Raw genomic sequence first — 22,605 nt, 5'->3', positions numbered from 1 at the left:
ATTTTGTAGAATGTCCTTCAGTTTGGATTTGTCAGATGTTTCATGATGATTAGACTCAGGTGATAACATCTTTGTCAGTTTGCCAGGAATATGGCAGAAGTCATGCTGTGTTCCTATTACAACCTATGAGGGATGAGTGATTTTACTTTGTCTCTTTACTAATGTCCCATCACTCTTTTTTTTTGTTGTCCCATCACTTTGATTACTTGACTAAGAAGTGTTCATTAGGCTTCTCACCTAAGTTATTTATTTTCCCTTGGAAATTAGTAAATATTTTGTGGAAAGGTACTTTGAGACTATGTCAATATCTGGTTTCTTATCAAACTTCCAATTTATTTATTTATTTATTATCTGTGTGAACTTGTATTTTCCTTTTGTTATTCATTAAGTTATAATCCATTATTATCATTACTTACTTTGATGCTCAATTTATGCCAGATTTGGCCAATCATAGTCTCTTCAGGCTGGCTTCTATGTTCTTTTTTTTTTTTTTAATATTAATTTATTTATTTAGCTGTGTCATTGTGGCACGTGGGCTCTAGAGCGCGCAGGCTTAGCTGCGGCATGCATATGGGATCTTAGTTCCCCGACAAGGGATTGAACCTGTGTCCCCTATGAAGGCGGATTCTTAACCACTGGACCACCAGGGAAATCCCATATGTTCTTTCTATTCTTTGAGCACTTCCTTTCTTACTGGCCCAATGAAACGCCCCATGCTTATCTTGTACTTTCTGTGCTCCAGCTCTGGAATCAACGATTTCAGTAAACAGTCCTGCTTCCTTTGAGTGGAGAATGGTATTTAGAAGGCAAATTTGGGTGCTGGGTGTGCTTATTGTTTCATATATATATATATATTTCTCCATTCCCAATCCAGCATCACAGAACTTAGAACTTATTCTGTTTTTCCCTTTCCACACTTATAACTATTTTCTCTGCTGAGGAACCTGGCTCTCATAATCCTTTATATAAATATATGAGATTCACTTCACATAAAATTAACTTTTTCAAGTGTACAATTTAGTGGCATTTAGTGTTTTCACAGTGTTGTGCAGCCATCACCTCTATCTTGTTCCAAAACATTTCATCCCCCCGAAAGGATTTCCCGTACCCACTAAGCAGTCATTCCCCATTCTCTCCCTTCTTAGCTCCTGGAAACCACTAATCCGCTTTATGGACTTACCTATTCTGGACATTTCATATAAGTAGAATGATAAAATATTTGTGTCTGGCTTCTTTCACTTAGCACAATGTTTAATAAGGTTAGTTTACACTGTAGTATGTATTAATACTTCATTCTTTTTTGGCCATGACGCACGGCTTGAGGGATCTTAGTTCCCCCATCAAGGACTGAATCTGCGCCCTCAGCAGTGAAAGTGTGGAGTCCTAACCACTGGACAGCAAGGGAATTCCCTGTTCTCCGTTCTTTTTTATGGCTGAATACTATCCCACTGTCTGGATACAGCACATTTTGTTTACCCATTCATCTGTTGAATGACATTTTAGTTGTTTACATCTTTTGCCTGTTGTGTGTAGTGCTGCTGTTAGCCTTTGTTTATAAGTATTTGAGTACCTGTTTTCAGGACTTTCAAGTATATACCTAGGAGTAGAATTGCTAGGTCATATGGTTAATTCTATGTGTAACTTGTTGAACTGCCAAAGTGTTTTGCACAGCAGCAGTACCCTTTTTTGTTCCCACTAGCAATTATGAGGCTTCTAAATTCCTCACATCTTCTCTAACACTTGTAATTTTCTTTTTTTTTTTTTTAAAGGATTTTCTTATTTATTTATTTATTTATTTATTTTATTTTTGGCTGTGTTGGGTCTTCGGTTCGTGCGAGGGCTTTCTCCAGTTGCGGCAAGCGGGGGCCACTCTTCATCGCGGTGCGGGGACCGCCCTTCATCGCGGTGCGCGGGCCTTTCTCTATCGCGGCCCCTCCCGTCGCGGGGCACAGGCTCCAGACGCGCAGGCTCAGCAATTGTGGCTCACGGGCCCAGCTGCTCCGTGGCATGTGGGATCCTCCCAGACCAGGGCTCGAACCCGTGTCCCCTGCATTAGCAGGCAGATTCTCAACCACTGCGCCACCAGGGAAGCCGTAATTTTCTATTGTTATTATTATTATTACCATCCTATCATGTATGAAGTGGTATCTCATATGATTTTGATTTTCATTTCCCTAATTACTAATGATGTTGAGCATCTTTTCATGTTGAGCATTTTTTCTTGTTGGACATTTGTATATCTTCTTTGCAGAAATGTATATTCAAATCCATTGCCTATTTTTTTAAAATTGGGTTGTTTGTCTTTTTTGTTGTCAAGTTGTAGAAGTTCATTACATATTTTGGATAATAGATCCTTGTCAAATTTTGATTTGCAAATATTTTCTCCCATTCTTTGGAAGAAATCTTTTCACTTTTTTCATAAGGGTCTTTGATGCACAAATTTTTAAATTAGGATGAAGTCCAATTTATCATTATTTCTTTTGTTGCTTGTGTTCTTGTTATCATACCTAAGTATGCCTTAAAAATCCAAGTTCATAAAGATTTACCTCTATGTTTTCTTCTAATATTTTTATAGTTTTGTCTCCTACATTTAGGACTTTGATCCATTTTGAGTTAATTTTTTGTAGATGGTATGAGGTAGTGGTCCAACTTTATTCTTTTGCATGTGGATATACAGTTGTCCCAGCACAATTAATGAAGAGACAATTCTTTCCCCATTGAATAGTCTTGGCACTCTTGGTGAAAATCAATTGACCATAAAAATATGGTTTATTTCTGGACTCTCAATTCTATTCTGTGTAGGGATGGGCCCTTGGAGTTCCCTACTCTGCCATTTTCTCTGACATCACTCTATCCTTAATTTATTAACTTGTTTCATTCATCCCCCTGTATACAACCATCTCCCATAGCAGTTCTGTCCATGTTTCCACTCTCTCCCCTGATGCTTTTCTCACTCCAGTTGGACTTTGGTATCACACAGCAGACCAGCCCCCTGCTCAGACACTTTCCTTCCCCTACTCATGCTCCAACACCCCCATCAGAACATCCCCCATGTGGAAACCATCCTCACCCTGCTTGGGCTCTGACGCCTGACATCAGGGTGCACCTCTGCATAGACACCCTTCTCATCCATTTGGAGCTTTGCTCCCCACAATGAGTCATCCCACTATGGGAATATTCTTCTCACTGTGCTTTAACGTTCACAATTGGTGGCTCCCAAAAGGGATATCCAGGCTCTGACAACCCATGCTGGGCCCCATCCTGTGGAAACTCTATTCAAACTATGCTTTTATTCTACACTAGGAGGATTTTCTCAACTCTACCTTCCAATCTCTCTATTAAAGTTTTCATTTCTGTCAACATATTTTAATATCCAAGAACCCTTTTTTGTTCTATGATTTTTAATACCATCTTGTTCTTATTTATGGATTCTATATCTTCTTGTTTCTCTGAAAGGATGTTAATTATATAAACTTTTCTTCCATTTCCTATGTCATTTCTGTTTGCTTCTCATTTATTTTTCTATTTATTTTTTTCTCCTTTTGTATTAGTGGTCTTCCTGTTGATCCTTGGCTATCTACATTTAAGAGTAAGGGAATAAAATATGAATTCATACCTCTATGTATTAAAGCTTTTAAACTTTACCTTAGGGGTTCAGGTGGAAATCAGCTCTTTACTGGAGGACACCCAAGTGCCAGTACATGGAGGTCTATTTTTCAGGAGTTGTTGTTTCTGCAAAGAAAAATCTTGATTTCCTGTCTTTGGCTTAGATGCTCAAATTTTGTCCTGGGGTGAGGAGAGTGATGATCCTCAGTACCTCTTAGACAGAGAAATTACTGCTGACCTCCTTCTCTTATTTGAGTTTGTGACCTCACATTTGAGTTCGTGACCTCTGCTGTTAGAAGAGTTTTCCTACATAAGACAGACATTGCATTCCTGTCAGTATTCTCTTGCCTCTGGCCCATCATGTTCATTCCGTATTCCAGATGCTTTACAAGAAGATAGCCCTGTTCTTGGGTGTCTACCCAAAGCCATTCCCAACCACCTCCACCTTGCTTGTCCCCTATCATAAGTGTTCACTTTCCCAGAACACTTAGAAGCCAGGAGTGCTCATGTGTTCATGTGATTCAGTTCATGTGATCACAACAGTGTGTTAGCCTAGGAGATTCTGGGAAAGATTTCTCCTTCAGGAGTAGAGGCAAGAGATGCAGGAGGAGAAAGAAACTGCCCTCCACCCGTTTCCTCACCACCAGCCTTTGAATGAGATGCGTGAGGGCATACACCATAAGGAAGCATGGAGGCCATCTCGGCTCATGAGGGAGAGGCCAAGGGCACCACAGACTCACTGAATCAGGGTCTTGGTATCACTGAGCCATGGGTCCTTGTTGGCTCGTCGGTTTTCACACTCTGATTATTCCTAGTTACCTATTTATCCTCCTCCTTCTGTTCTTAGCTCCCATCTCCTTTTCCCTTTCTCCTCTAGCTCTTCACCCTCCTCACATCTTTAATGATTTTGAAGCTGGGATCGGCTGGGTCATGAACACAGAATATTTATAGGCCCCTAACTGCCCTCATGAAGTCTTCTGAAACAGGATGGGGTATGAATAAACAGAGGAGCTGCACCGCTATGTTCATCCTCTCAACTCTCCCATCTCTCCTCCTCCCTGCTGCCAGACAGGCCCGCATCTGTAGGTCATTCTTCTGCATAACGTCCTCCACTGACTTCTCACCCCCCTCAAGGTAAAATCTAAGTGTATTAACCTGACCTCTTAACACTATTCACAGTGATCCCTGCCTCGTCTCCCCCCTAATGTCCCATCACTTCCCCTGTGCTCCAACCTTGTCAAGGCCCTGAGGGTTCTTGGAGTGTATGCTGTGCCATTTCATCTCTGGACCTCTGTTCCCCCTGCCAGAAACACACTTTCCCTCCTTTGTCTGCCTAACACACTTGAACATCACCTCTGTTTAAATGTCATGTCCTCTCCAAAGTCTTCCTTCTTTTCCAGTCATGGTTATTTGCTCAGCCTTTTAACCTTTGAGCATTCCCCTGGTAGAGCTGTCTCCTCTCTGAAGTGATTTTATATGCTTCTGGGTCTGTTTTCCCCATCAGCCTCTTATTTCCTTGAGAGGAGAATGCATGTTTTATTTTTGTATCCTCAGCATTGAGCATTGAGGTGTACCCAACCTGCCTTTCACTGCTCTTCTACTCTTAAAAAAGGATAATTTTCAGTTATGTTAACAAATTTTGATCTAAAACAGACTGCCAGATATTTCCCCAGCAAAGACAGGTTTATTCAGAATCAGCAGAGAACTGCAATTCAGTGTCTGCACCCAGGGTGAGCCATGTGGAAATCCCCCATGGAAAGGGAAAGGAATGCATTTAGAGAGAAAAAGGAGGGTGGCAGGCTGCAGTAAGAAAAGAGCCCATGGCTTTTCATTGGCTGAGTCCTTGCCAGGAAAGAAGAGGAGTCAATTCTACTTAATTGAGATTTCTGTTTATTAACTTTACACACATTTATTGAACTTTCACAATGGGCCAAGTACAATAACTCCAAAACAATATGAAACTTTGTAATCAATTTTTAAAACAAATAAATTATCCACAATCCTGCTCTAAGGGATCAACTTTGGGGTTAAGATGTGGTTTAGTAGACATTTCATTCTCATTTATGAGAGTATACTCCTTGAGAGGAGAAATATATAAACTAGAAGATACAAGGACTTTCTTATTGAAAACCAAATCAGAATAATAATGAATTAATCCAGGTAATTTAGTTACTGTTAATGTTACTGTTAGTGACATTTGACAGTCAAGGAGATTGATAAGACCTATTTCCTTCCCTAGCATCAACCCAGGCTCTTTTGACAAGACGCTGGAGTTTAAAATCAGCTAAAGCTCTAAATATTGGGAAGAATTAGTGTTTTTAGAATCTCTTATTATGTAGATAAAACCAGAGCTTAACATCGTTTTTTATAAACCTGAGAGATTACATTTTGCTAACTATAAATATTTGTAATGAAAGAATTCAGACCAACCTGGAAAGCTCATGTAGAAATGAAAACTGTAAGAATCACAGTTTTTATTGTACTCCAAAATTCTAAAGACAGTTAATTGCGATTCTGAACAGTTCATCATAATAAGATGGCATATACACTTCCTGTACTCATCCTTTTATGAAAGGAAGGACCTTATTGAGTAATAATTCATATATAAAGAGTACTAGAATGTTATAGATGGGTCAATAGAATTGGATATGGATGGGAAATCCACCTCCAAATCGATTTGGTTGACAAAATAAAAGACAGAGTTTACAGGGTTTTTTCCAATGTAGTATACAAATATTTTCCTACCTCTGATGTTGTCCAAGTTAAGATTAAATAACTTTTTTAAGTAAGCTATCAAACAGTTGTCTTGATGATGCTGTGAGAAAGAACTGTTCGTTGTGAAACTCAACAAGAGCAGTGAAACTCAAAGTCAGTGGTTCACAAACTGTGGCCCCAGAGAAGCAGTGTCAGCATCACCTGAAAACTTAGAAATGCAACTTCTCTGGCTCGACCAAAGACCTACTGAATCAAGAATTCTACGTGGGTGTTTCTGAGTTTTAACATACACTCCAGATAATTCTAATGGATGCTCAAGTGTCTGATCCAGTGAACTATGAAAGGGGTCCTTCCAAAAATCCCAGAAATTTTGTTTCTTTTGGAGAGACTCTGTCCTTTCCGATCCTCATCTCCTAATCCTACAGGTCATGAATCTCTACAATTTTCAATATCCTTGGTGGGTTTTTCTTTTCTTTTGTTGTTTCGTGAGGGTTTTTTGTTGCTGTTTTTGATTTTTGTTTGTTCCTTTGTTTTTTGGCCTCAAGGTGACCTTTCCAATAGTAAGTGTTTTTGTGAGACTTAGAAACTTTTTTAACAACTCCCACTGTTCCCATGTCCCCAGCAGGACTCATTCCAGCTCTGTTTCCTGAGCCCAGTTCAATAATTTTTCCCTGAGGATAATCCCTCTTCCCCAGGGTCGTGGCCATGAGTCATGTGTGTGAGGTATGGGCAAAGAACAGGAAGCTGTGAAGCTGTATGGAGAGGACCTCCCAGAAAGATGTAAGACCTGAACCCTCTTCCCCCATTGGGGGCTGAAGGAAGGTGAGAGCCTGAGGGTTTCCATACCTGCCGTTAGATCAATTGTAGTTAGGTTCTTGGAAACACCTGCTGGAGGGTGGAGAGAATAAACAAGTGACATAGACTTGATGGTACTAAGTCTAATGTTGGAGGAGAGCCTCGGGAAGTAATTGGGGGTCAGTGTGCTGTTAAAACAGGTGCTTAACTGTTGGTGGGAATGTAAATTGATACAGCCACTATGGAGAACAGTATGGAGGTTCCTTAAAAAGCTAAAACTAGAACTACCATATGACCCAGCAATCCCACTACTGGGCATATACCCCGAGAAAACCATAGTTCAAAAAGAGACATGTACCACAATGTTCATTGCAACACTGTTTACAATAGCCAGGACAGGGAAGCAACCTAAGTGTCCATCGACAGATGAATGGATAAAGAAGATGTGGCACATATATAAAATGGAATGTTACTCAGTCATAAAAAGAAATGAAATTGAGTTATTTGTAGTGAGGTGGATGGATCTAGAGTCTGTCCTACAGAGTGAAGTGAGTCAGAAAGAGAAAAACAAATACCATATGCTAACACATATATATAGAATCTAAAAAAAAAAAAAAGAGGTTCTGAAGAATGTAGGGGCAGGACAGGAATAAAGATGCAGATGTAGAGAATGCACTTGAGGACACGGGGAGGGAGAAGGGTAAGCTGGGACAAAGTGAGAGACTGGCATGGACATATATACACTACCAAATGTAAAATAGCTAGCTAGTGGGAAGCAGCCACATAGCACAGGGAGATCAGCTTGGTGCTTTGTGACCACCTAGAGGGGTGGGATAGGGAGGGTGGGAGGAAGACACAAGAAGGAGGGGATATGGGGATATATGTATACATATAGCTGATTCACTTTGTTATAAAGCAGAAACTAACACAACATTGTAAAACAGTTATACTCCAATTAAGATGTTAACAAAACAAAACAAAACACAGGTGCTTCAGGTTGCACGTAAAACCCCGTACTTTTAGCAACCAAATATAGAACTGGCCTTTTGAGATAGGGAACAGAGGATAAGTAAAATCACTTTAAAATTTTCCACATAATCAATTACCTACTTAATACCTTATTTTGACAACATTTACTGAGCATGTGCTATATCACTGTTGCTGTTCCAAGTTCTGGGGTTACCAAAATATTGAAATTATGATGTAGTTGGATGAAGGGAGAAGCTGAAAACATGAATGATGTTAAATCTATAACAGAGGTATTTTTAAATATTATAAGAATCCTGAGAACTGGGGAATTCATTTTGCATGGGAGAAATGGTGACAGGAGTGACAAAGAGGGTGAGATTTGAGTGGGCCTTTTCTAGGGTTGAGAAGGTATGAAAAGAATTCCAGGAAACCAACATGGAAATAAATATATGGCATGTTTAAGACTATAATCTATTAAAGAGCTAGTGGTTCATCAGAGGGGAAGATACTGACTAGAAAGACAGGGGGAGCTTACGTTTTACAGCCCTGTATGACATGCTGTGTTGCATGTACATGTGTATGTGTTTCTACCCTGACTTGATCCTAATGTGACTCCTAAGGGGCTGTGGATGTGACTCCTAAGGGGTTCTGGTGAGCATCACTACAGGAATAGACGTGAGACGGGAACGTGATCATTTCAGCATTTAGAAAAGTCTCAAGTACAGGTGTGTAGAAGGTGTACTGGAGTGAAAGAAGGTGAAAGTGAAAAATAAAAACGGAGTGATCTTTAAGAGATGATGGATTTCGGGAGGTCATGTGAGGGCAGGTGGAGACTGAGAGGAAGTGGGGGTGGGGAGTGGGGAAGCTACTTAACCTTCACCTGTCACCTCTTTCTCTCACCCTCCGAGTCTTCACCTTTGTTCCCATTCCCTCTCCTGCCCAACCACTTTTCCGTTCCCTTTCCTTCATTCATTCTATCCCCCCATTTTCCTTCCTTGTAATTTCCTTTCTCCCTTTAATTCTTCATCTATTTCCATTTCTCTTCCTTCAACATTTTTTTCTCTTCTACCCTTGGATTCAATACCATCTTCTGAAATTGCTGTCCTTTCAGAAGAGCTCTAAGTCTCCTTCAAAGAATGTATTCATCTATTTCTGCCACTTGACTCCACATATGATCTGGGTGAGGGGAGCCTTACCAAGTAAGGGGCCACCTACCCTAGGGGATGGGGAAAAAATGGAATTTCCCAGGTATGCAGCTCTTGCCAGAGGCTCCCCCGCATGGGCCTGCATGGACATGCACACCCAGAAGCGTTTCACCCACCCTGGAGTTAACACCAGGTACTTATTAATTAGTGACCATGTGCAAGGATGGGCAATGCAGGGCACAAACAAATTGTGAAGTCAAGACTATGTGTGTAGCACTTTATTGTTGAATTGTGGAAAGAAAACACAGACACATGAAAAGTTCATTAATATTATGATGTGTTAACTGTTGCATGAAAGAAAAATGATTGATATAAAAATGTATTAGAGACTGGAAAAGGGAGGAGGTCTTTAGAGCAGGAGACTACACAGAAGAGAGTGATTACCGTTTATTATTCCAGACACTGTTCTAGGAACCTTATGTGTTATTTCATTCAATCCCCTTGACAAATTTATAGGCAAAACATTTTCTTAGAGATGTGGAACCTGAGACTCAGATAAGTAACTTACTTAAGGTCAAATCTCATGGAAATATAAAGTTCTGAAATTTGACTCTGGTTCTGTTGGATTCTAAGTGTCTTCTCACCACTATATTACACTGATTCCTTGAAAAGCAGATTGCATGTGTCTCTGGATGGCTTAAAGATACCTTCTGATTGTGTATTCCAGCATCAACTAGTGAAATCTCCAAAGACAAGGCCATTTATATCAGCACATGTATTATGATCTGCACATGAGGATGCCCATTATCTGGACTTGGACAATTGCTTTGAGCCACTGAGCACTAGAAGGGCACATAGTAACTTCATGTATCTCTGTCTGTGGTGTGTTTTCTTGAGGTGTACGGAGAAGACGCCATGGATTCAAGGAACCTCACGTGGGTATCAGAATTTGTCTTCCTGGGGCTCTCACAGACTCAGGCGCTCTATCTTTTCTTGTTTCTGGTGTTCCTGTTTGTCTACACCACCACTGTCATGGCAAACCTCCTCATCATGGTCACGGTGACCTCTGATCCCCGGCTTCAGACACCCATGTATTTTCTGCTCCAAAACCTGGCTGTCATAGATCTCTGCTATTCCACAGTCACTGCCCCAAAGATGCTGGTGGACTTCTTTCATGAGACCAAGACCATCTCCTACCAGGGCTGCATGGCCCAGATCTTCTTTTTTCACCTCTTGGGAGGTGGGACTGTCTTCCTTCTCTCAGTGATGGCTTATGACCGCTACATAGCCATCTCCCGGCCCCTCCATTATGTCATCATCATGAACACTCGAATGTGTGTGGGGCTGGTGGTGGCTGCCTGGGTAGGGGGCTTTGTCCACTCTATTGTCCAGCTGGTTCTGATGCTCCCATTGCCTTTTTGTGGCCCCAACATCCTGGATAGCTTCTACTGTGATGTTCCACAAGTGCTAAGACTTGCCTGCACGGACACCTCCCTCCTGGAGTTCCTTATGATCTCCAACAGTGGGGTGCTGGTCCTCATCTGGTTCCTGCTCCTTCTGACCTCTTACACTCTCATCCTGGTGACACTGAGGTCCCACTCAGGGCAGGCGAGGAGGAAGGCAGCTTCCACCTGCACCACCCACATCATTGTCATGTCTATGAGCTTCATTCCTGGTATCTATATCTACACCCGGCCATTCTCCTCCTTCCCCATGTACAAGGCAGTGTCCGTCAGCTACACGGTCTTGACCCCCATGCTTAACCCCATCATCTACACCCTGAGGAACCAGGAGATGCAGGCGGCCATGAAGAGATTAGGTAAGCGCCCAGTGATTTTCAGCAGGGAGTGAACTTAAAATAGGTTGACTTCAAATGACAAGTCTTCTCTCAGAACTTTGGTTTTCCCATGTGAGAAGTGGAGGAAAGTCTTTATGGAGTGTAGCAGTTGAGATTAAACTAATATTTCTATGGACCTACTCCTGTGGCAGGTATTGTGTTAGGCACTTTTGCACTTTTATCTCATTCTCACAAAACTGACAGTGGATGTGTTCTTATTATATTAAACAGTTTTACAAATGAGAAAACTCAGAGAGAAGTGACCTGCTCAATGATGAACAGCAAGGGAAGGGCAGAGCTTGGCCATGAGATTGTTCCTCTGACTCCAAGTTTCAAGACAAGAGATATGGGTGGGATTTGAAACTCAGGGTCTTCCACAATCACAAGGGGAAACTTAGAGAGTTCCTCATCTATGGATGAATATCTGTGATGAATGGTCAATACTTTCATCTCAACTCTGAAACAATCACATTTGTCCTGCTCCCTGCCTCTCTACCTCATCCCCACTGTGGTATTTTGGAAGTGATCTCACTTGTAACATTGTTTAAATATTTCCCATAAGGGTATTTGCCTTTTGGACTTGTTCCTCTTCTACCAAATACTCCTTGGATAATCTGAATTCTACCAAATACTCCTTGGATAATCTGGATAGAGGATGTGGCTGAGAAGAAGATGCTGTAGTATGGTTGGGAAACCAAGGCCAGAGGGCAGGGCCTTGTCTATTAGTGGGCAGGGCCATGTCTATTAGTGGTCCAGATATGAGGTATGGGTTCAGTCCAAGGCTGCCACCTCATGGGTTTCTGCCTTTCTCTTTGTCTTCCTGCCCTGGAATGAGGGCTGCTTGAGGGCGGGGGCTGTGCTTTATTCATTTAAAAATCCTCTCAGTACATAGTACAGTATCTTGTTCAGGAAGCATTTCTACATTTTCTTGCACCGTTTTCTTTCCCTGGCAAGTTCAGATGTACTTTTAATTTTTCTCTGTAGAACTTATATTTGTTTATATCTCCTTTGAAGTATGCTTCACTTTATAAAAGTCTTGGTTAATGTATAATGTTGCTCCAAAGTTAAGAAGATAACACAAAAGCTCTTTTGTTTCCTCTTCCCTCCCAGCAACCATCCCATCCAAGAAATAAAAGTTATAGGCTCTTCAAGCCATCATGGCAGCTCTGAGTTTATCCTTTCTCCACCTCTACCTCCCTGCCCCATTTCACACATTCCTCCCCATTCATGGTGGGTCTTTGGAGATGAGGGGAGAGAACATGAACTGTGTCATGTTTGATCTGAGTGTCCCTCACAAAAGTGTTTTCCCCTTTCACACCAAAGTCCTTTAAATATCTGATATTTTTCTCATCCTCTAATTGATCTCTTTCCAGATGCAGCATCTGTATTCCTTCAATTGTTCCCATTGTGACAAATTTCCTGATTCCACCATCCTTGCCATCTCCTCTGTATTTACCCTCAAATGACAACATCCTCTTAAAATGTGATGCTCACCATATGACACACAGCTGCACAGGGGATGTGAGCTCTTTAGAAAACAATGATGGTCCTCTTTGAAATATATATCCATAAGGATGCTTTTGGTTGCAAGTAGCAGCATAACCAAATCACAGTGGCTTAAAGAATGAGGAAATTATCTCACTTAAAAAGACTAGAGGATAGGCAATTCCAGAGTTGGTTAATTCAGCAGCTCCAACATTTTAGGGCTCTGGGTTGGCTGCTCTATAATTCCTTGTCTTTCCCCTCATGCTGGCAATATGGCTGCCAATGCTCCAGTCATCATATCTTTATATCCAAATAATTCAGCAAGAAGGAAGAGGAGAGGTATTCATGTGCTTTTTTTTTAACCAGGGGAGAAAAAATTTTCTAGAACCATTGCAGCAGAATTTCCTTATGACTCATTGGCCAGAAACTGGGTCATATATTCACCCCACTCTGCAAAGGAGGATGGAAAGTGCATGGCTGGCTGTATCAGCCAGAAAGAAGGAGGTTGGAAATGGCAATTGACAGTGTCTGCCACATAGATATAAGCCCATGGTAGCAGGATTGTAGAGACATGATTGGCCTCAGTCAGAAATCTTGGTTGACAATGAGCAAAGTTTGTCATAGACAGGGTCATAAAATCAAAAGCCTAGAGAAGCTGACAGTGAGCATGAATAAGTTAAGTGAGCCCAGTTAAGACTAAGGTGAGCTAGAGGGTGCATATCCAGGCCAGAGGGCAAGTCCCACTCCTAGTGCTCTTCTCCATCCTCATGCAGAGCTCCAATATCTAAATCCTTACAGAACAATCAGAAGGATTTTATTTAGAGATACTAAACAGCCCCAGACGAACAGTCCAGGCCATCTTCCCAAACTGATATTCTAGGATCTTCTGACAGAACAACGGACCTGATCTTCCTAAACAGAAGCCTCAATGAATACAGCTATATCCATGCTGTCTTGACTAGTATAGTGGGATAATAATAGGCTTTGAAGCCATGGGACTCAGATCCCGGCTCTTCCTCCTCTTGGTTGTGCTCCTTTTAGGTATCTTTGAACCTCAACATCTTTAGCTACACTTGGTACATAGTAGGTGTTCAATTAATGTTAGTTCCTTCACACATTTCCATTTATCTTTTTTTTTTTAACTTTCCATCAATATTTTAAAATTAAGCCAAGATAGTTAGGCATCTGATTCCTTAGAATCTGAACAATCATGTTAAGTAATGGTCTCCAGTCATTTTATTTATATGATCAGTGAAAACAGCTCTTTTAGAAGTTGATGAGGGAAGGCTGTATATCATTCCAGTGACAGCAGATTAATTTTGGTCCAGAGATTACTTCACTTCTCCTCAGCATCATTAATCACTTGATCTTGCCATTCTGCGTGCACTTATAATCAAGCTCCAGGATGATTTAAGTGTAAGGAGAGAAAGACCTCAATACTCCTTGCCTAAGAAATTTACTTCATATATGATACATTAAAAATGGTGTATCAGTCAGTGTTCCACCAGAGAAACAGGACCAATATGATATGGAAATGTTTGGAAGGAAGAAATCTTCCTCTACAATTCTAAGTTCTTCTGGTTGGTCTTAGAATGAAATTGACCTGAGACATTAACAGGAGAGAATCAAACAAAGTTTGAGAACATACATGTGTGAGAGACACTCAGGCAAACTGAATAACTCACCAAAATGGCTGAAACCTTCTCCTTAAATACCATCTTCAGCTAAAGACAAGAGAAGGTATTGGAGGTAGGGCTGTGGACCTCCAAAAGAGAAAGAAAATTGACATGGAGATGGAAAAGCAAATGTTTTTGGTAAATTAATACTTGCTGGGCCATGTAGAGACAAGGGGACACAGATCTCTAGGCCATGTTCCCCCCGCTCACACACACACACCTAGCCCACATTCTTTGTAGGTGTCTCTGGTGATAGTTCCATTCTGGGAACAGGTCCTCTATCTAAATTCTTTTTGTAGCTAAAGGATAAGGTCAAAGTTTCTTCCTGAGTCTTTTTGGGCCTTGGTTGTTATCAGCTCAAAATAATCCACATGCCAAAGAAACAAAGAGACATTTTGGGGTGGCAAATTTTGCACGTATATATATCTGGAGAGAGAGAGAGAGGGAGATTTATTGCAAGATATTGTTATTGGCTTACATGATTGTGAGACTGGCTAGGCAAGTAAAACATCTGTAGGGCAGGCCAACAGGAAGGGCAGGCTGGAACTCTTAGGCATGAAGCTGCAGTCCAGAATTTCACTTTCTTCAGGACCTTTTAACTTACTGAATCAGGCACATCCAATCTCCATCAGGAGATTAGCTAGGATAATCTCCTTTACTTAAAATCAACTGATTATTAAAAAATAAAATCAACTGATTATAGAATCAATCACATCTACAAAATATCTACACAGCAACACCTAGATTCATGTTTGAATAACTGAGAATTATAGACTAGTCAAGTTGACACGTAAAACTGACCATCACAAGGGGAGAATCATTAATCATCAGTGATGCTGAGCTCCCTCAATGAGGATGTAAAAGAAGTTCCTTCTAAATGTATCCTGCATCCATTTAGCAGTTTGAAGTTAAGTCTGACAAATATATATTTTCTTAGATATGTGGCTTATAGAGAAATCATTTTCTCAGCTCTGTACATGACTGGGTCTTTAACATAATTACTCCATTCCAGCCATTCTGGGCTTTGGAAGTTATTACGTTGACTAGTGGATGCAGTGAACAGATGAGGTTTGGTGAACAATTTACAGAATCACATGTGCCCTGACAGGGGAATATGTAAACTGGAACATATCAGGTTTCTCTTATTGAAAGCTAAATCAGAATCATAAACTAAAATCAGCCACATGATAGTCAAAAAGATGGACAAGTCCTGTCCCCTTCCCCAGAATCAATCAAGGCTACTTTTCTAAGTGACGCAATTTTATTATTTTATTTTTTTCCTTAGTGACTCAATTTTTAAATGGACTAAAGCTCTAAATAAGTATCTTTTTAAATCTACATCTCTTGTATGTGGAAGAGCTTCACATTGTACTCTTTTTTAAAAATTTTTTATTTATTTATTTATTTATTTATGGCTGTGTTGGGTCTTTGTTTCTGTGCGAGGGCTTTCTCTAGTTGCGGCGAGCGGGGGCCACTCTTCATCGCGGTGCGCCGGCCTCTCACTGTCGCGGCCTCTCTTGTTGCGGAGCACAGGCCCCAGACGCACAGGCTCAGTAATTGTGGCTCACGGGCCCAGCCACTCCGTGGCATATGGGATCCTCCCAGACCAGGGCTCGAACCCGTGTCCCCTGCACTGGCAGGCAGACTCTCAATCACTGCGCCACCAGGGAAGCCCCACATTGTACTCTTATCTGCCACAGGCAGATAGTCTATTTTGCCAAGAGTAAACATTTCTGAAATAATTCAGACCAACCTGGAAGTCTTATGTAGATCAGAGAGCTGTGTCTAAGAAATCAGACAGTTGTTACAGCACATCAAGGTTATAATGCCAATTAATTCCAGTGTTGATCCGTTCATCATAATGAGAAATATAAGGGTTTCCTGTACCAATCCTTGTATTAGAGATAGTAAGAGTTCACAGGTAAAGAATGCTGCATTTTATAGATGATGTAATAGACTTGGGTACTGGTGGTGAATCAATATTGGGGATTCGGCTGAGAAAATAAAGGACAAGGTTTACAGGGCAGGAAGTTTCCCTTGTAGTATACATTTGCCCATCTATGACTTTCTCTAGGTAAAAATCAACTAGGCTTAAAAGTAGAAGAAAAGGAGAAAGGGGGGAAGGAGGAGAAGAAGGGGAAGAAGAAGGAAACAAATCAAACCAGTTATCTGGAAGATTCCAGGAGAGAGAGAATAGTCCCTGTGTTGAGGAGCAAGTCTGTGGTTCTCAAAGTGTGGTCATCAGTATCATCTGAGAACTTGTTACAAATGCAAATTCTTGGCCATACCATTGACCAGCTGAAAGTCTGGGGCTGGGGCACACTAATTTGTCCTTTAACAAGTTCTCTAGGTGATTGTCTCAAGGGTAAGAATCACTGATCTAAGAAATGCATTCTTCCAGAACTCCCAGAGAGTCTATTTCTTTTGAAGAGACTTTCATCCTTTTGGATCTTGGCCTGAGAATCCTACATTCTACAAATCTATAAAATTGTATTGTCTTTGGTCCTTTTGGCCCTCAAGGAATAGCTCTTAATGATTATGTGTTTTTGAGACATTTTGAAACTTTTTAACAACTCCTATTGCTTCCTTGCCCCCAGTGGTAATCAGCCCAGCCCTGCTTCCTGAGCCGAGTCCAGTAGGTTCTCCCCAGGGATATACCCTCTTCCCCAAGGGTCACACCCATTGTTGTATAGGTGATGTATGGGCAGTGGCTGGGAAGCTAAAGCTGCAGAAAAAGGATCTCCTAGAAGGTGGAAGACCAGAAGATTCTCTCCCATTCTTGTTGAAGGAAGGTGAGAGATCAGGGTTTCCTCACCTGTAGATAAAGTAAAAAGGATCCAGAAACACTTGCTGGAGAGTGCAGAGAATAAACAAGTGACACAGGCTTGATGGTAGTAAGTCTGAAGTGAGAGGGGAGACTCAGAAATTAATGCAGGGGAAGCAAAGTATTGAAAACAGATTCCTCAAGTTGCATAAGGAAAACCAGGCTTTTCACAACCAAGTGAAAACTTGGTCCTGTGGTTTAGAGGGAGGATACTGAGAGCAAAAGATAAGGAAATACATCACAAAATTCTCCACATGGTCACATTGAAAAAGATCACATAATTACCTACTAAATAACACATTAGGTTAGCAAACTTTTTTTGAGCAACTGCTAAATCAGAGCTGCTATTATAGGTGCTAGGGCAACTACGTTTTGAATTTAAAATCTCGTTCAAAGGGACAACCAAAAAAGTGATAAATGCTGTATCAGAGGTACTTATAAAATGTTATTGGAACCCAGAGAAATGAGGGATTAATTCTGCATGGGAGAAATGGAGAAGGAGTCACAGAGAAGGTGATATCTGAGGACTTCTAGGTTGAGAAGGTAGTAGAAGGTATTTCAGGAAACAGAATTCATTTCCAAAGCTCCAGAAATAACCAGGCATATGACATATGTGAGAGGCTATGAATTCCTTGAACAGGAGTCAGTTCCTGGTTAGAAAGGTAGATGGAGGCTACATTATAGAGCTTGATATGACATACTGAGAAGGAGTTGCGTGCGTGTATGGAAGCGTGTGTTTCAACCCTGAATTAACCCACAAAGCAGCTTCTAAGAGTTTGAGTTTTAAGCTGTGGGCCTTTGATAGTCATTAAAAGATTATAATGGGGAGGAAGACGATCAGATATGAGTTTAGAAAGGTCTCTCTGACAGTGGTATAGACGATGGCCTGGCGTGGAAGCAGATGGAAGCAGAAGGTTGCTATTAAAATGACCTCTGATGGACAATAGATTGCAGGAGTTAAGTAGGGGGGGCGGAGTGAGGCAAGGAAGGGGGGTGTGGAGGCCACTTAGCCCTCACCTGTCACCTCTGTCTCTCACCCTCCGTGTCCTTCACCTTTGTTCCCATTCCCTTCCCCGCCCACCCCACCTCTCCATTCCCCTTCCTTCCTCTCCCTTTCTCTTAATCTGCCCTCTTTATTCCTTTGTCTATTCTATTTCTCTTGTTTCCACATCTTCCTTTCTCTTCTATCCTTGTATTCAGTAACATCTTCTAAAATTCTTGTTTCTTTCAGAAGAGCTCTTCCAGTCCCCTTCATACAATAGCCCTCACTCATTTCTTAATCCAGAGAATCTCTCTCCCCCTTCTCTTGTCTCAGCACTCACACCATATATCCCATTACCTGATCCAGTAAGGGACCACCTACATCAATGAGGGAGGCACTTCCTATAGCTGTTCACCCACCCAGCAGTCAACGCCACGTGTTTTTGAGTATTGACTGTTAGCAAAGATGGGCACTGCAGGGTAGAAATAAATTATAAGATACATATTTATACTTCCGGAGTTTAGAGTTGAATTATGGAGGGAAAAACATAGACACATGCAAAGTTAATTGACATTATGATGTGTTCACTCTTGCATGAAAAATGATTGGTACAAAAATGTATTAGAGATTTGAGGAAGGGAGGGTGTCTTTAGAGCAGGAGACTACACAGAGGAGAGTGATTACCATTTATTATTCCAGACACTGTCCTGGGAAACTTATGTGTTATTTTACTTAATCCTCTAGACAATTCTATAAAAAAACATTTTTTTAAACATCTTTATTGGAGTATAATTGCTTTACAATGGTGTGTTAGTTTCTGCTTTATAACAAAGTGAATCAGTGATACATATACATATATCCCCATATCTCTTCCCTCTTGCATCTCCCTCCCTCCCACCCTCCCTATCCCACCCCTCTAGGTGGTCACAAAGCACCGAGCTGATCTCCCTGTGCTATGCAGCTGCTTCCCACTAGCTATCTATTTTACATTTGGTAGTGTATATATGTCCATGCCACTCTCTCACTTTGTCCCAGCTTACCCTTCCCCCTCCCCATATCCTCAAGTCCATTGTCTAGTAGTTCTGCATCTTTATTCCTGTCTTGCCCCTAGGTTCTTCATGACCATTTTTTTTTTGTAAGAAAACATTTTTATTCCCACCTTACAAATGTGGAAACTGAGATTCAGAGAGATGAAGTAATTTCCTCAGGGTCAAATCTCAAGGAAATAGAAATTTGACTGCAGGTCTGTTGGACCCCAAGAGTCTTCCCATCACTATATTACACTGACTCTTTGAAAGCCAGGGTGCATGTGTTTCTGGATGGCTTTAAGATATCTCATGAATGTATATTCCAGCAGCAACTAGTGAACTCTCCAGAGATAAGGCCATTTTATCAGACCTGATATTATGATATTATCAATGTCCATCATCTAGACCTGGACATATCAATTTGAGTCTCTGAGAACTAATGCATCTCTGTCTGTGGTTTGTGTTCTTTACGTGTATGGAGAAGACACCACGGAATCAGGGAACCTCACATGGGTGTTGGAATTTGTCTTCCTGGGACTCCTACAGACTCAGGAGCTCCATCTTTTCTTGTTTCTGGTGTTCCTGTTTGTCTACACCACCAGTGTCATAGGAAACCTCCTCATCATGATCATGGTGAGCTCTGATTCCCGGCTCCACACACCCATGTATTTTCTACTCTGAAACCTGGCTGTCATAGACCTCTGCTATTCCCCAGTCACTTCCCCAAAGATACTGGTGAATTTCCTCACTGAGAAGAAGACCATCTCCTACCAGGGCTGCATGGCTCAGGTCTTCTTCTTTCACTTTCTGGGAGGTGCCATGGTCTTCTTCATTTCAGTGATGGCCTATGACCACCTTGCTGCCATCTCCCGGCCCCTCCACTGTCACCATCATGAACACTCAGCTCTGTGTGGGGTTGGCGGTGGCTAGCTGTGTGGGAGGCTTCATACATTCCATTTACCAACTGGCTCTGATGCTCTCACTGTCTTTCTGTGGCCCAAATATCCTAGGTAATTTCTACTGTGATGTTCCACAGGTACTGAGACTCGCCTGCACTGACACTTCTGTCTTAGAGTTCCTCATGCAATAGTGGGTTGCTGGATGTCATCAGGTTCCTTTTTCTCCTGATCTCCTCAGTCCTCCTGGTGATGCTGAGGTCCCACTCGGGGCAGGTGAGGAGGAAGGCAGCTTCCATCTGCACCACCCACATTGTCGTGGTGTCTACGGTCTCTGTTCCAAGCATTTACCTCTATGCCCGGCCCTTCACCTCCTTCTCCGTGGACAAGGCTGTGTCCATCAGCCACAGGGTCATGACCCCCATGCTCAACCCCATGATCTACAGCCTGAGGAACCAGGAGATGCAGGCAGCAGTGAAGATATTAAGGAGGCATCCACTGGGTGAGTCACTTCTCTTAGGCTTTGTTTTCCATTCGTAAAGTGGAGAGTGAGCTACTGTATCTGCCCTGTTCATTACTTGTGGATGTGTTGTGAGGATTATCATGGAGGTGAATGCGTAGTGAACCTAAGTAGCCTACTCGGATTTTTAGGAAAATGGATAATATCCTTATTTTTGTTTTTGATGGTGATTTGAACACTCCTATGACAATGAGATGTGTTGTCATGGAAACATTCTGGAAACCCACACCCTCCTTTCTGCCTTCTTGGTGGATAGTTTCCTCTTAGGATGATAGCTTTTCCCCAGAAGAGCAGTTCTGTTTTCTGTATTTTGACCCCTTTTCCCAGTACCCCATTTTGGTGTGAGTCTGGATTGTTAGAAACTGCACAATATTTAGAATCTTAAGCCTTAAATTAGAGACTCTAACACATCACTTAACAAACGAATGACATTGAATGAGACACCTGGCCTCTCTTGGCCTCATGACATCTTCCTCAACACATTTGTTAAAATTGATATCTGACCCAAGCCTCCCAGCTTTATTGCTAGAACCAAATCCAAAACTTGTGAGAAAATATTGAGAGAACAGTATAACTATATTTTATCTAATTTTCAAGTTTGAAATCATCATGAATGTTCAGTTTTTTTGCTTTACAATTTAATAAGGTATACTAATTATAACAAGCAAAAGATTACATGTAAAATGCCTCTAAGTTATAAAAGACTATATTACATTGTATGAACATTCATGTATATACTACTCAGTTCAAGAACCAGAAGTTAACAATAACTTGTAGCTACCTATAGGGGCTCTCCATCACATCACTTCTCCCCAGATGAAACCAATTTCTTGAATTTGGTGTTTATCATTCCATTGCTTATAAAAACAGTTTCATCACATTTTAACATAATCAGTATATTGTTTTGGTTTTTTTTGAGCTTTATACAAATAAAATACTGCACATAATATTCTGAAATTTGCTTTTTTTCACTCAACATTATGTTTTTAAATGCCCATATTGTTTTGTTTGGCTGAAGTTCATTCATTTGCACTGCTGTGTGATATTCCATTGTGAGACAAAGCTTATTTGGATTGTTCCCAGATTCTGCTCTTTTGAATATTCTTCTACTTGTCTCCAGTTGTTATGTTGAGGAGCTATAAGTTATATACCTTGAGATGGAATTGCTGACTCATGAGATCTTCAAAGATGTACCTTTACATAGTAGCGCCAAATTGTTTTCCAAAGTTGTTGTACCAAATTACATGGTCATCAGCAGCGCTGAAGTGTTCCCATTGATTCACATCCTCCTAACAGTTGATATCGTCTGACTTGTTCATTATTGCCACTTAAGTGAGTAAAAAATGGTATTTCACTGTAGTCTTGATTTGCATTTCTCTAACATTGCTTTCCATATTTTTATTGCCTTCAGGTTTCCCATGAATGCCTTTTGTTTGCTTTTCTATTGGCTTTTCCTTTTTAATATAGGAGTTCTTATATAATTTGGTTACTGGTCTATTGTCAGTATTTATTATAATACGATCTATATTTATTATAATTCCTGCTCCCATTTTATAGTTTGTCTCCTTTATTTTTGGTGTTAGTTTTCATGTAGTCAGGTTTATCAATCTTTCATTTTAGTATTAGTTTTATTGAGATTTAATTTTTAAAAATTGCTTCTTACTCAGAGGACAGAAATACATATTTTCTTCTCTCAAAGGATGTTAATTGTATAAACTTTTCTTCTGTTTCCTATGTCTTTTGGGTTTTTTTCTCATTCATTTTTCTATTTATTTTGTTTTTCCCATTTGTATTAGTAGCCATCCTTAAACTCCTTTTGATCCTTGGCTATCTACATTTAAGAGCAAGGTAATAAAATACTAATTGGTACCTTGATGTATTGAAGCTTTTAGACTTTACCTTAGGGGTTCTGGAGGAAATCAGCTGTTTACTGGAGGGCCCTCAAATGCCAATACCTTGAGGTCTATTTTCCTAGAGTTGTTGTTTCGGCAAAGAAAAATCTTGATTTCCTGTCTTTGGCTTAGATGCTCAAATTTTGTGCTGGGGTGGGGAGAGTGATGATCCTCAGTACCTCTTTAGATAGAGAAATTCCTACTGAGCACCTTCTCTTATTTACATTACTCACAT

The 22,605-nt window shown here is 40.9% G+C and overlaps 1 protein-coding gene and 1 pseudogene across 1 annotated transcript; both read left to right on the top strand.

The window, feature by feature from the left end:
• The first annotated feature begins 10,145 nt into the window (after positions 1 to 10,145).
• LOC103006003 (olfactory receptor 4D1-like) lies at positions 10,146 to 11,081 on the top strand. The gene has a single exon (XM_007176140.2). It carries the CDS (start codon positions 10,146 to 10,148, stop codon positions 11,079 to 11,081), a length of 936 nt encoding a protein of 311 aa, XP_007176202.2.
• Positions 11,082 to 13,219: 2,138 nt separating this feature from the next.
• LOC103014638 (olfactory receptor 4D2-like) lies at positions 13,220 to 20,498 on the top strand (annotated as a pseudogene).
• The last annotated feature ends 2,107 nt before the right edge of the window (positions 20,499 to 22,605 follow it).

This window comes from Balaenoptera acutorostrata, chromosome 20 (genome assembly GCF_949987535.1).
Source record: "Balaenoptera acutorostrata chromosome 20, mBalAcu1.1, whole genome shotgun sequence".
Lineage (NCBI taxonomy): Eukaryota > Metazoa > Chordata > Mammalia > Artiodactyla > Balaenopteridae > Balaenoptera > Balaenoptera acutorostrata.
Note: the sequence above shows the minus strand (reverse complement) of the source record. Positions and strands in the feature narration are given on the sequence as shown.

Bases quoted from the DNA above. Each gene is read 5' to 3' on its own strand.
- LOC103006003 (XM_007176140.2), top strand. From the start codon at position 10,146: ATGGATTCAAGGAACCTCACGTGGGTATCAGAATTTGTCTTCCTGGGG.